Raw genomic sequence first — 12,392 nt, 5'->3', positions numbered from 1 at the left:
TCGGGCTGCTGATAAACAAGCAGAGAGGCCAGTCTGCAGAGAATATGAAGGGTGCTACCAGAGGAGAGACTGCTCACAGGGCCAGGGTCAGACAGAGATAGAGACAGAGACAAGAGACACAGAGACATTGGAAGCAACCACTGACCCGCCAGTCTCCCTGAGTCTCCAGTGACCTGATACCTCTGAAATGTCTCTGTAACTCGACCCCTTTTAAATCTAAGACTCTTTGAATGTCCTTCGCTCTCTGTGACTAAGTCAAGCCTTTGAACCTCGTTGTGATGACTTTTCCTTCTTGGGTCTTCTCAGATGTCTGCACAGGAGGCTGAAAGTCCCTTCCCGTGTGGGAACTGTGACAGAATTCCATTCATAGATGACTTAGAAATGGAGTCATTCATTAATTTGTTCATTCATTTACCAATTTCCCTAGAGGTTTGTCACAGACAGAGAGAGTGTCATTCCGAATCGGGCAGGAAGCTGTGTCAGATGTGGAAGCAAGAACTCGGGTTCACTTTGTTCTATGAAGACGGTCACCAAGCCCAGGGCACCCCATATAGGAGGGCAAGGGGCCTCTGGTGTGCTGGACCAACCGAGACGCTCACTGCCCAGTCACTGTGCGGGACAGCCGTGGAACCCCAAGGAGTCCTCCCACCGACTGCAACCACACAGCATACAGACTTGGTGGGAAGGGACACAGGCTTTTTGGCTTCGGGGAGCTTTTGGCTTATCTTCAGGTTCTGGTTATTCATGTCCATCCCCATCCTTCATTACTACAAATAAATAAAATACCACTTAGAGTTCCACCTGGCAAGCGCAAGGAAGCAAAGACCATTTCCCTGAGGTAGATAGGGCCTGTGTCTATCCATAGTTCATCTGTGCTGTAGAAGACAGGAGGACAGAGCCAGACTGTTACTCTTCATGGAGACACCAAGTTGCAGAGGCCCTGCGGACCTCGGCTATCCTCCTCCATCATGCTATCCTCCCTCCACCACGCTTTCCTCCCCCTACCACGTTCTCCCCCCCCCCCACCACGCTATCCTTCCTCCATGCTTTACCCTCAGTTCTCCCTGAGCGCCTTTGGTGACACTTTTTCCTCTCCAGGAGCCCTTGGCATGGCACACAGGGATGTTCCTGTGGCCTTACATGGCCCCTCTGCAGGCCAGGGAGTGGGGTCCTGGGCACTGAGTTTCACCTGCAGGCCAGCTAGCAAGGCAGTACAGAGCAGACAGCAGGCCCAGTGGTCTGAAGCAAAGACCGAGGCAAAGGGCGGCTTTATGGCCGTGGAGGCAAAGATGAAGTCTGCTCTACCAAACTCAGCTTGGAGAGGAACTGGCCCAGCCACACAGAACCAAAACAGACAGCTCCATGGGAGGGAAGCCCATTGGTACACTGTTGGAGATTGGGGGAGGAATGGGCCCACACCTGGGGCCCCCCCGAGGGATTACAGGTACCATCAGCTCTGCGGCACAGCTAGCATGGTGTGTGTGTGGGAGGGTCCCATCTGACAATGTGTCACCCACATATATCCATTACTGGCATCTGCTATCAGCCACCCATCCTCTGTCATCTCTCTATAGTCTATTTAATCTCATCTGTGTAATTTCAATCATCTATAATCTATCATCTGACTTTCACATATACACACACACACCGACACCACATACACCATTTATCTATTACTATCATTTCATCTATTTAATGTTACTCATCTCTCATTATTGGCCTATCACTAATTTTTGCCTATTACCTGTATCTATCATCTACCTATCACCTATCAACTATTTAATGGATCATCTATCATCCATCCATCCATCCATCCATCCATCCATCTTTCCATCCATCATCTGACCATTGCTAGAGATAAGGCTGGGTGGACAGGAATAGAAGGCATTTGCGCAAATGGGTGTCAGAAGATTAGAAACAGAACATGTCTAGAACCTTAGAGGACTTTTCTCTGTTCACATGTTGTTCCATTGTTTATTCTCAAGATGCACGGGGTTCTTCGGAATTGGGAAAGGCAGGAGGGTAAGACACCACATTCTAATATAGGCCTCTGGCTCCTTTCATGGGACCCTGCATATTAATGTGCTCAAAGATGCCCAAATCATTCTTGTGCATGACCCGAGCAACAGAGAAGGTGGTTCTGGTGGCAATGCTCTAGATGGTCACTGGGAGACTAGGAGACAGCCTGTGCTGTTGTTCTCCTGTGGGACTCTCTGGCAACCATGAAGTCCCAACAAGGCCAGTCCTGCACCCCAGAGGGCTGGATCCCGGCCTGGCCCCACTGCATGCTGCCGGACTGGATCAAGGTGTGGCTGGCCCTGGTCTCTGTGCCTGAGCCACCTCCCCGTGAACAGCCTCTGCCGTGCATGTCCTCTGGCAGTCCCGGCCTTGTAGAAACTGGGTGAGCCGCCACTTGGAGGATGGGGTTGGAGAGGGAGAGTAAGAGTAACAGGCTGCCCTAGCAAAGCTAAGAAGATGGGTGGTAAGACCCAACCTTGTGCTGCAGAAGCTAGATCCCCCCACACAGAGATCCCTCCCCCAGATGCCTCCACAGATATCCCCTCCCCCAGATCCCCTCACAGAGAGATCTCTCCCCCAGGCTCCCCCACAGAGAGATCCCCTCACCTAGATCCCCTCCCACAGAGAGATCCCTCCCCCGGATCCCCCCACAGAGAGATCCCCTCCCCAGATCCCCCCACAGAGAAATCCCTCCCCCAGATCCCCCCACAGAGAGATCCCCTCCCCCAGATCCCCCCACAGAGAAAGCCCCTCCCTGGAGCCCACACAGGCCTGAAATGGGCGGTGAGTTGCACAGTGAGCTGCCTGTAGTGAGCAGACTCGGCCATGGCTGTAGGGAAAACCATAGCCAGGCGATGGGCAGCGCAGGCAAGGAAGGGGAAAGGGAACTAGCACTTGAGCTCATTGCATCACACGGACCCAGTCCTAAGGACGGTGGTAGGTAGTCCAATCACAGAGAGCAGGACAGGAAACAGTACAGGGGATGCCAAGGCGAAGCCAGGCTGCTTCTCTGGAGAAGCCCGGCCAAGCCTGGAGCTGCAGCTGAGATGATACGGTGGCTGTCTCACTTGGTTGGAGCGCTGCTCTGGGGAGAACTTAGGTTCAAACACTCCCCGGGCATGCACTCCTAGACACGATGAACACCTCTGGCCCGTAGCAGCTCAGAGCCAGGCCAGCCCCAAGGTCTTTTTGATCCAAGGACACAGAGGAGCCTCCCAAACTCCTGGCTTGGTTTGCAGGGAGCTGGCCGGTGTGTGAGCTTTAGTGTCCACTCGGAGCACCTCCTGGCACGGGGCGGTTTCTCTGGGTCCCGCAGGCTATGGACATCCCAGCTGGGTTAGGGAAGGAATTGGGGCTAAGGGAAGAACTTGGGGCATTAGGAGGGAGGGTAAGACAGGCTCAGCAGGGTAACCCGGGACCTTCATGTCTTTAGGACTTGTCATTCTAGCATCCCCGTGGGCCATAATACGCAACTTCCGGCCCAGACTGGACCTGCAGCATGCCTCCCTCTGCACGTCTGCTGTGCATGCTCTGTGCTGGACCATTCTTGCACCTTTTCTGCATGCAACACCTCCTCTCCGTTTCCAGGCCTCTGCGAGACCGATGGGCACACATGTGTTTGCAGTGGAATTCAGAGACAAGCCACAAACGGCCCAGCCCCCGTGGACCTGTGCGGGTGCGTGCGGATAATATTAGTTCAGAAGTTCATAAGTCAGAGCCTGGGGCCTGGCCTGACCACGGCAGAATCACAAGTCAGGACTGGACTGGATTGTTTCTCACCAGAGCCCCTGGCTATGATTTGATACTTAAAACCAGCAGTGTAAGCCAGCGGGCAGGTCACGATGGTAAATCATGGAGAAATCTAGAGCCAGTGAAGCCACAGTGGACAGAAGTGGAAAATAAAGAGGTGGCGAAGAGCAGGAATAGAGGAGGAGGCGGAGAGATGAGAAGTCTGGGGAATACAGAAGCAAGTGGGGGAGATGGGGAGGGGGTCCCTGAGGACCAAGTATGAGGTTCAGCCCAGCTGGGCAGGAAGGCAGCTGCACCTGGGATGTAGACCAGGTGGTGTTCCTCCTGGTGGGCACCTCTGTCACCAAACTGCCATTCCGATTAAGGACGAGGCAGGTTTGAGGAAGTAGCCTGGTCTACCCCGCCATGCTGGATAGAAAGTTTTCAAGACTCAGCCAGAAGGAGTCTGCACCCCACAGTTCAGTCAGGATTGGAGACCTGATGTGGGTGTCACCAGTCAGGGGGAGCAAGGGGTGGGTGGGTGGCCCTGGATGGAAGCTCACCCCCGGGGGAGGCCCAAGCAGGAAGGCCACTCTGGCAGGGCAGCGGAGATGGTGGAGGAAGGAGTGGGGGCAGGGGAAGTGGGGACAGGGGAGGTGGGGGCAGGGAAGCACAGCATGACTTTGAGAAGCAGACAGTGGGGGACAGTGCCCAGCCTCCCCGGGAAAGGAGCCAGGATGGTGACTGAACAGAGCAGGGCTCACAGAGATCCATGGGTCTCAGAGGGTGATGGGAGGTGGGCAGGCAGGCAGCAGGACAGAGGTGAATACAGGTAAGAATAGATGAGAAGCATGATTCAGTCCCAGCGCTGGGGATTGTGTACATGTGTGCATGCATATGTGTGCATGTGTGTGTGCGTATGTATGCACATGTGTGTATGTGTGTGTGTGTATGTGTGTGTGTGTTGCAAGCCAGGCTCTCTCCCACCTAGGAATTAATTTTCTCTACTGGTTTCAGCCTGGACATTTTCCCTCCCTCAGATAGTGATCTCTTTGAAGACCTGTAACTCCCCATAGTGTCACACATAGGAATCAGTGAGTGTGAAGAAGTGAGTCATGATGAAGCTGGCTTGCCCTCACTGGCTGCCTTTGATCGTCAGGATTACCTAGGCAAGTCTAGTGAGCCGGAGGGCCAGGCGTCCTGCATCTTTACAGAGCTGGACGGAGCCTCTGAAGGTCATCCACATTGACCTGGTCCTTTTGCAACTTAGTACAAAAAAGCTGGAGGAAAAAAACCCAAATTACAATAGAGAAATAAAATAATAATTATTTTGCAGAGAGGATATTGATTTACTTATTATTGTTATTATTGTTGTTGTTGTTATAGATCTGCTTGAGTAAGACCAAGCCGGAAGTTCCCCTGGTGGAAATTTGGTACCTTTGCTCTCTTAGCTTCATTCCAGCTTCCTCTGCCACTTATGATATGGGCACACAGTAAGTTCCTAAACACAGGCTACACCAAGTCCGCTAACCAGACAGAGGGCAGCACTGGAGCTGGCTTTATTGCCTGGCCTTGGCTAGATGGTTGACATGGACATAGTAGAAAATCAATCATCCTCTATCCTCAGTACTTCTCTTGGAGACGGAGGGGACTTAATTCTCACCCTTTCCTTTGAAACACTGGGTTCTGGTCTGCTTACTGCCCAGTGGAGATTCCGGCTTCCTGTGGCAGACCATTGATATGCACCTGGATCTTGTCTCTCTCCTCACATCAAACCCTAAGTTCCTGGAGAGTAAGAGCAAGGACCGAAGTACCTGTTGTTCCCAGCATGTCAAACACATTAGATGGAGAATGATTATTTGTTCTTCCATGAATACACAGTGCAGTGGTGCATGTGTGGTTGGCCCCTCTGGGCCTCAGCCTCCTCCCTGCCTGTGAGATGAGGAACGAGGGCCTCACTCTGGGTCCACACTCCGGCTTCCAATTTGGTGCCTGTCCAAACTTAGGGTTCGGCTTCCTGTGCAGAGCACAGACATCTGGGGAGAGTTAGCAGTGTCTCTAGCTTGGCTCAGGGCGTCGTGGATTTGTAGATGGAAAAAAATAAAAACCCAGATGAAATGGCTGAAGATGTGGCAAGTGCTCATCCTGACTTCTGAATCCTGTGACAGGTCCTCGAGTTGGGGAGACAGCAATGGGATGCCAGTGCTGAGGGTCCAGCCAGAGCACCGTGCCCCAGGAACCCACACCGTGCTGAGGGGAGCCACGACTGCCCTCGATGAACTATACCAGGAGAAAGACAGCACAGCCAACACTCAAGCTCTTCTCCAACAGCCAGTGGAGGGGAGCGGGGGGAGGGGGCTGAGAATGGCTGTGTTGTGATGAGGGAGCTTGGCTGGTCCAGGAGGGTCTGGCCAGTTCTGGGCCATGAGCCTGGGGCATCAGGAAGGCCAGCGAAGGGGAGGGGAAGGACGGAGAGGTGCTCTGGGTGCTGCGGGTTTGTTGCGTATGGACCAAGGAGGGAGGCCAGGTGTGTGTTTCTTGTGCTGCTAAGGAGAAGGGAGAAAATGGCTGTGGCAGAAGGGGGGATTTTCCTCCACCCACAAAACCAGAGCCATGGCTCCCCTACTCCCTATATGTGAACCCCAAGGAAACCACTTGGGGGTGGACCAATCACTCTACCCTGAGTTCCAGACTCTGGCAACAGAGCAAGCCCTTGCTTCTGCCTCAGTGGCTGCTCCTGGAGCCAGGCAGGAGACCAGGCTGGACAGGGGGAGCTGGAGCAGAGGCTGCTCTGCACCATGCAGAAGGGCTGCCTTCCACTTCCACCACCCCTGGAGACCTGGTGTAAAGAAAACATTCAGGTCTGTTCTTGGAGCTTTGCTGAGCTTGCCCTCCATACTTGTCATTCCCAGTGAGATGTGTGTGGAAGTCAGACCCAGGGGAGGCCCAGCATGGGCCAGCCCACATGGCCATCTGATGTGTGTGTGTGTGTGTGCGCGTGCACGCACGTGCGCACATGCGAACACGCATGCATATGCATGTGCATGTGAGTGACAGAAACAGACAGAAGGACAGATAGACAGACATCTCCCAGCAGTTTTCCCTTCCTGCTGAGAAGTCACCAAAAGCAGCCCCCTGGGGCACATTTAGGGACATCTAGGTGTGGCTGGCGTCTTCCCCAGGCTCTGGCCATGGGCTCTGGGCTATGAGAAAGGAGGAGCTGCTGGGACTAAGAGCAGCCAGGGAGAGTAGGAAGGAGACTGCCCCCCCCCTGCTCTGCCGGGTCGGGGAGTCAGCCTCCACTGCCCAGGGCAGCCAGCTGGCCTTCCTGGATCACTTGCAACATCCAGGAAGCACCCTTGAACCTGGCCCCGGGCTCCACTCCAGAGGCTATGCTTGAAGTGGCCAGGTACCGCAGACGCCCTCTTCAGAGTTCATTCCAACCGTGGATCCAGTTCTCGGCAAGTCTGCAAATATTTGCATTCAAGGCCAGGCCAAAATACATACGTTGAAGTCATAGAGACAAATAACACAGAGTCCCCGGTCCAAGAGTGCAGAGAACAAGCACAGGCAAATAACAGCAACGTCATATCTAACGCTTCCTCGTGTATTCAAAACATGTTTGCTCTGATGTGGTGGTCACTGGCCCTGGGTACGAGGTGGAAATGGTTGAACCAAGGAAGAAAAGCAAGGACTAACAGCTGTGTCTGAGTGCTGGAGCCCGCCATTCCTGTCCATATCCACCCCACGTCACGCACGGTGATGGAAGGTAGGGCCTTTGGAAATGGTTAGGGCATGAGGCTGGAGGCTTGAGCGTGGGATTCGTGCCTTTCTGGGCATCAACCCTGCAGCCCTTTCCCTCTTGCTCCACGTGAGCTCACAGTAGGAAGAGGCTGCCTGTGAGGCAGGCCCTTCGCTGCAGACTTCTCAGAACTGTGAGTAGCCAGTGGCTTTTGTTGACCACTTGAGCCAAACCACCAGCCCAAATGTGGGGCATTTTGTGATAGCAGCTGGATAGACTGACAACACTAACCATACCCTGGTGGGACAATAGTGAGAACTTTGAGGCAGGGACACATGGAGGCACTTCTGAGGAGGTAACATGTAAGCTTCCGCCTGGAGGAGAAGTGGGAATTCCAGGGGAAGGCAGGGAATGGTTTGTGCAAAGGCCCTTGGGCAAGAGGAAAGTTCTAGGAAGCTCCAAGAGCCTCACAGTGCTAGGGAAAAAGAAGAGGGAGCTATGAAATGGGGTCCGATGTGGGCCAGGCAGGGAGAGGGCGCACACAAGGAGAGGTTTGCTTGTGTACCTGCACAGTGGCGCCCTTGAGGGGAGGAGCTGCGGACAATGCTCACAGAGGCCATCCGCTGGCTGTGACTGAGGAAAGCCAGCCATGATGGGCCCGTTCCGCAGGTGGCTGAGATGGAGGCCCCTGCGTGCTGCACAGGGCACCAGGATGTGGCTAGAGCTGGAGTCATGGGCCAGGGACTAGAAGCTGCCAGATAAAAGCAGTTTAGGTGGGAGGTCACTGCAGGGGGGAGCCAGAAGCGCGTGTGCTGATGGGAACACCTCTGTCTCAGGGAGCACTGGACAGGCCCAGTAGCCCCACGGGGCTACAGGCAGGCTCCCAGCTCTCCCTGCACACCGCTGCCTGGCACTCTTTGCCCCTACCTCTGCCCACTCAGCACACAGCCTGGTTGGCATGAACAGTCCTCATGGGGGTGGTGTCTGGAGGTCCTTGAGGGGCAGGGCTGGGATCATCATTCCCACTCCCCTGCCCAGGAGGATGCTGGGGGAAGGGTCTGCAAGTGGCCCAGCCTCCTAAGGCCGCACAAGGGGGACAGTGGGGATGGGGACTGGACGAACGGCTGCAGGCAGTCATCAGGGGCAGTGGCTGTGGCGGCTGCTCTAATAGTGGTAACACTAACACCTGTTACACCAATTCCAGTAGAGTTTAGGAACCTTCACCTTGTACCTGGGAAGCCCACCAACACGTCCCTGAAGGGGTCCATCCCGGTACCCATCTGGTGCTTTCCCATGTGTGCAATCATAATGGATAAGCACAGTTTCACCTCTTGGGTTAAAAAAAAATGTCAGGCTGGGAAGGTGGCTCAGTGGTACAGTACTTGCCTCGCATGCATGAAGCCCTGGGTTCCATTCCTCAGTACCATATACACAGAAAAAGCCGGAAGTGGTGCTGTAGCTCAAGTGGTTGAGTGCTAGCCTTGAGCTGAAGAGCTGAGAGACAGTGCCCAGGCCAGAGTTCAGGCCCCATGACTGAAATAAACAATGTCTATTATGCTTCCTTCTCCTTGGCTCCCTTTTTCCTAATTTGTGGAGCACATTTCTTACCCAGAAACTGCCCTGAAACAAATACCTGATGAGTGACTGGCTCACGGGACCCAGGAATACCTGCTGGACGAGGGGCTGGCCAGTCGTGGCTTAAAAGGAACTTGGAGCACTGCTTTCAGCTCAGTCACCCAGGGGCCTGGGGCACAGAGAAGCCATGGCTGATGAAGGGCAGGCAGGAGGCTGGCATGTTCTAGAGACCTGGGCCACTACAGCAGGTCCCAAACCCAGGCTCCAGAGAGTGCAATGCATTGGCACACATGAAGCAGACATCCAGCCTCCCAGACTATCTATTTCCAAAGCTGGTGTGGAACTAATTCCAATGGTCTCAGTCTTGGCAGAAGACTAGGGAAAGAAGGAAGAGATCGTCCACTCTGAGAAGTCAGTGAGAGTTTGATTCCTTTGGCCCGGGCTACAGCCTAGCAGTCTGGTTAATTACTAATTGCTAATTAATGATTTATAAGTATTTCTAGGAAGCACTGTCTGAAAGAAATACATATGGAAATATATGGAAAGAGTAAACATAGAAGTCTAAAGGCAATAAAGAATCTTCCCCCAAAGAGGTGAGGAGGTGGGATGGGGGTGGGTACCTGCCTGTAATTAGGAGGTACAGAACTGGAGGATAACCTGAGGGGAAAAACGTTCACAAGACCCCATCTCAATCCATGAAGAGAGCCAGGCACAGTGGCTCCTACCTCTCTTCCCAGCTATAAATAGGAGGATCAAAGTCCAGTCTGTCCCGGCAAAAAGCAAGCACTTATTTGAAAAATTATGAACATGAAAAGGGTGTGGCTCAAGAGTTAAACACCTGCCTGGTAAATGCCAGACTCTGAATTCGAATCCCAGGGCTGCAAATAAATACATAAATAAATATCCTCCTCGGGTCTCCAGTTCAGTAGTGGTGAGCAGCCTCTACCCAAGAGTCGTGCTTGACTATTCATCTGGCTGATTGTCAAGATCCACGGACCTCAGCACAGAGCCAACCCTCTGCTCCTCTCTCTAAGCCTGAGGGAGCAGTCCCACAGGGCAGTGGTGAGGGTTGGAGTTCCCGCGCAGAGACAAAGCATGGTGAAAGGCCCAAGTCAGCTTCCAGCAATGTGAGACTGAACTCTTCCACCTCCAGAGAAAGTGGACAGACTTCCGGCTACGCACCCTTCCTCTTGGGACCCTGGTTAGTTCTCAAAATAGTATTGTAAAAGACTGCCCACGGTCTGGTTTTCTGCCTCCCCGTGTAGCTCTTTCCTCTAGAACCCATGCCTGCTGTGGCACTGGGCGCTGCATTCCAACATCGCCATCGCCAGGAAGCGTCCAGCCTCCCCCTCTCCCCCCCCCCCCCCCCGCACTTGGAGCTTAGTCAGCTTCTTTACTGAGGACTCAGCCTCAGGTATTTTGTCATGGACCATAAAGTCAGGAAGTTCCAGTGGGAAAAGCAATGCAGAGAGACGTGTTTGTATTTTCTGATTGTTTTTCTGACTTGAGGGGCGGGAGGGAGGGTAGGGAGATGGGCTAGAGGACTGTGGATTTTCAAACTCCAAGGAAAACAGAGACATAGGTAGGACTCACCACACCTTGGTCATGGGATTCACTGGCGATCCTTACCGAGAGGGGGCTGACGGCCATGAGGACATCTGTGTGGACAAAGAAAGGGGACAGACCTGAACAGACCATGCTGGACCCAGCTGCTTCTGGGTTTTTCTCCAACCCAGACAGCAGTCGGAGAAAGACTGTGTGGCCTGCCTTCGTCAAAGGCTCAAAATAGTCAAGATCTGTCTAAGAAAGTCAGTATCAGGCGCATTCTTTCATACCTGCCTGAAGCCCGTGCGGCATGTGAGGGCGGCACAGAGCCCTGCCTCCCACGTCCTGAGCGCTTTCTCAGCCCTGTGCTCACCATGATTGGGCATGATAGCGATCGACCCAGAACCCAGGCTGCACATTAGAATCGCCCAGGGAGTTTCTTCAAAAGCATCCCAGCCAGGCCACCCCCACCAGACCCTCACTTAATGGGTCTGGGGTGCGGTCTGAGCATAGGTGTTACTTCAAAGCCCTGGAAGTGAATCTGCTGGTGGCCAGAGTTGAGAAGAGTTTCCAGAGAGGCATGGAACTCAAGACCTGAGGACATGGCCCCACAGAGAGCTCCCTGACCTCTGGTGGGCCTGCCAAGGGCAGGACCAAGGCCATGGGACGCGGTGGAACTCACGGGAGTCTTGACAGTGGAAGGGTGGGTGGCTCCTCACAGCCCCTGCCACTCTCTGCCAGGCTTCTGCTGGGGTCTAGGTTGGCTGGAACACAAGCAAGGCCCATGGCAATTAGGAGCTCAGGGCAAAGACGCCGGTCCACCTTGAGAGTCAAGAATCAGCAAAGAGAAGAGAATCACCCGGAGGCGGGCAGTGAGCTGTCTACGTTCACTGGTTAGGTGGGTGCTTCTAGAACCTTCCAAGATGTCCCACAGGCAGCTGCTCTACCTCAAGCTGAGTGACTGGCTGGTGTGGGGTGAGGCCCTGCTTCAGCCCTACTGCTTCCTGTCCCCCAGGGAGCTGGGTACCTACAGGGACACAGCTCGGATGGGATTACACCACGGCAGGGGGCTTGTCAGGACCTCTGAGAAAAATCACGAAGAAGCTGGGTGCTGGTGGCTCACGCCTGTAATCCTAGCTACTCAGGAGGCAGAGATCTGAGGATCATGATTCAAAGCCAGCCCGGGCAGGAAAGCCTGTGGAACTCTTGTTTTGTTTTTGGTTTTTTTTTGGGGGGGGGTCCGGTCATGGGGCCTGAACTCTGAGCCTGAGCGCTGTCCCTCAGCTCTTAAGCTCAAGGCTAGCGCTCTACCACTTGAGCCACAGCGCCACTTCCGGCTTTTTTCTTTTTGCTTATGTGGTGCTGAGGAATCGAACCCAGAGCCTCAGGCATGCAAAGCAAGCTCTCTACCACTGAGTCACCTTCCCAGCCCCAAGTCTGTGGAACTCTCATCTCCAATAAACCACCAGAAAACTGGAAGTGGTGCTGTGGCTCAAGTGGTAGAGTGCTAGCCTTGAGCTGAGGAGCTGAGGAACAGCGCCCAGGCCCAGAGTTCAAGCCCCACGACCGACAAAAAAAAAGAAAGAAAGAAAAAGCTCAAAGAGGAGGAAGTCATAAGCTCTGTAGCTCGAGGCCCCAGCTGGGTGTAGGATAGGTGTGTGGGTTGGGGTAGTCCTAACCTGTCACATAGGGGGCACCTGGGGAACATGAGAGATTGGGCTCTGCTGGCAGGTCAAGGTTTTCAGGCCACACACAGCAGAGCCAGGAGCAGAGAGTGCACCAT

At 53.9% G+C, this 12,392-nt stretch overlaps 1 protein-coding gene across 1 annotated transcript in view; it reads right to left on the bottom strand.

The window, feature by feature from the left end:
- Positions 1 to 10,995, bottom strand: part of Irf2bp2 (interferon regulatory factor 2 binding protein 2) — a 50,697-nt gene extending 39,702 nt beyond the window's left edge. Inside the window, exons 1-2 of the mRNA XM_013014565.1 lie at positions 10,983 to 10,995; positions 10,658 to 10,722 (exon numbers count right to left, since the gene is read on the bottom strand). Of these exons, the coding sequence (XP_012870019.1) occupies positions 10,658 to 10,722; positions 10,983 to 10,995 (78 nt within the window). The remainder of the gene's footprint in view (positions 1 to 10,657; positions 10,723 to 10,982) is intronic.
- Positions 10,996 to 12,392: the final 1,397 nt, after the last annotated feature.

This window comes from Dipodomys ordii, unplaced genomic scaffold (genome assembly GCF_000151885.1).
Source record: "Dipodomys ordii isolate 6190 unplaced genomic scaffold, Dord_2.0 Scaffold24, whole genome shotgun sequence".
Classification (NCBI taxonomy): Eukaryota; Metazoa; Chordata; class Mammalia; order Rodentia; family Heteromyidae; genus Dipodomys; species Dipodomys ordii.
The sequence above is the reverse complement of the archived record's forward strand: the minus strand, read 5'-3'. Positions and strand labels throughout refer to the sequence as shown.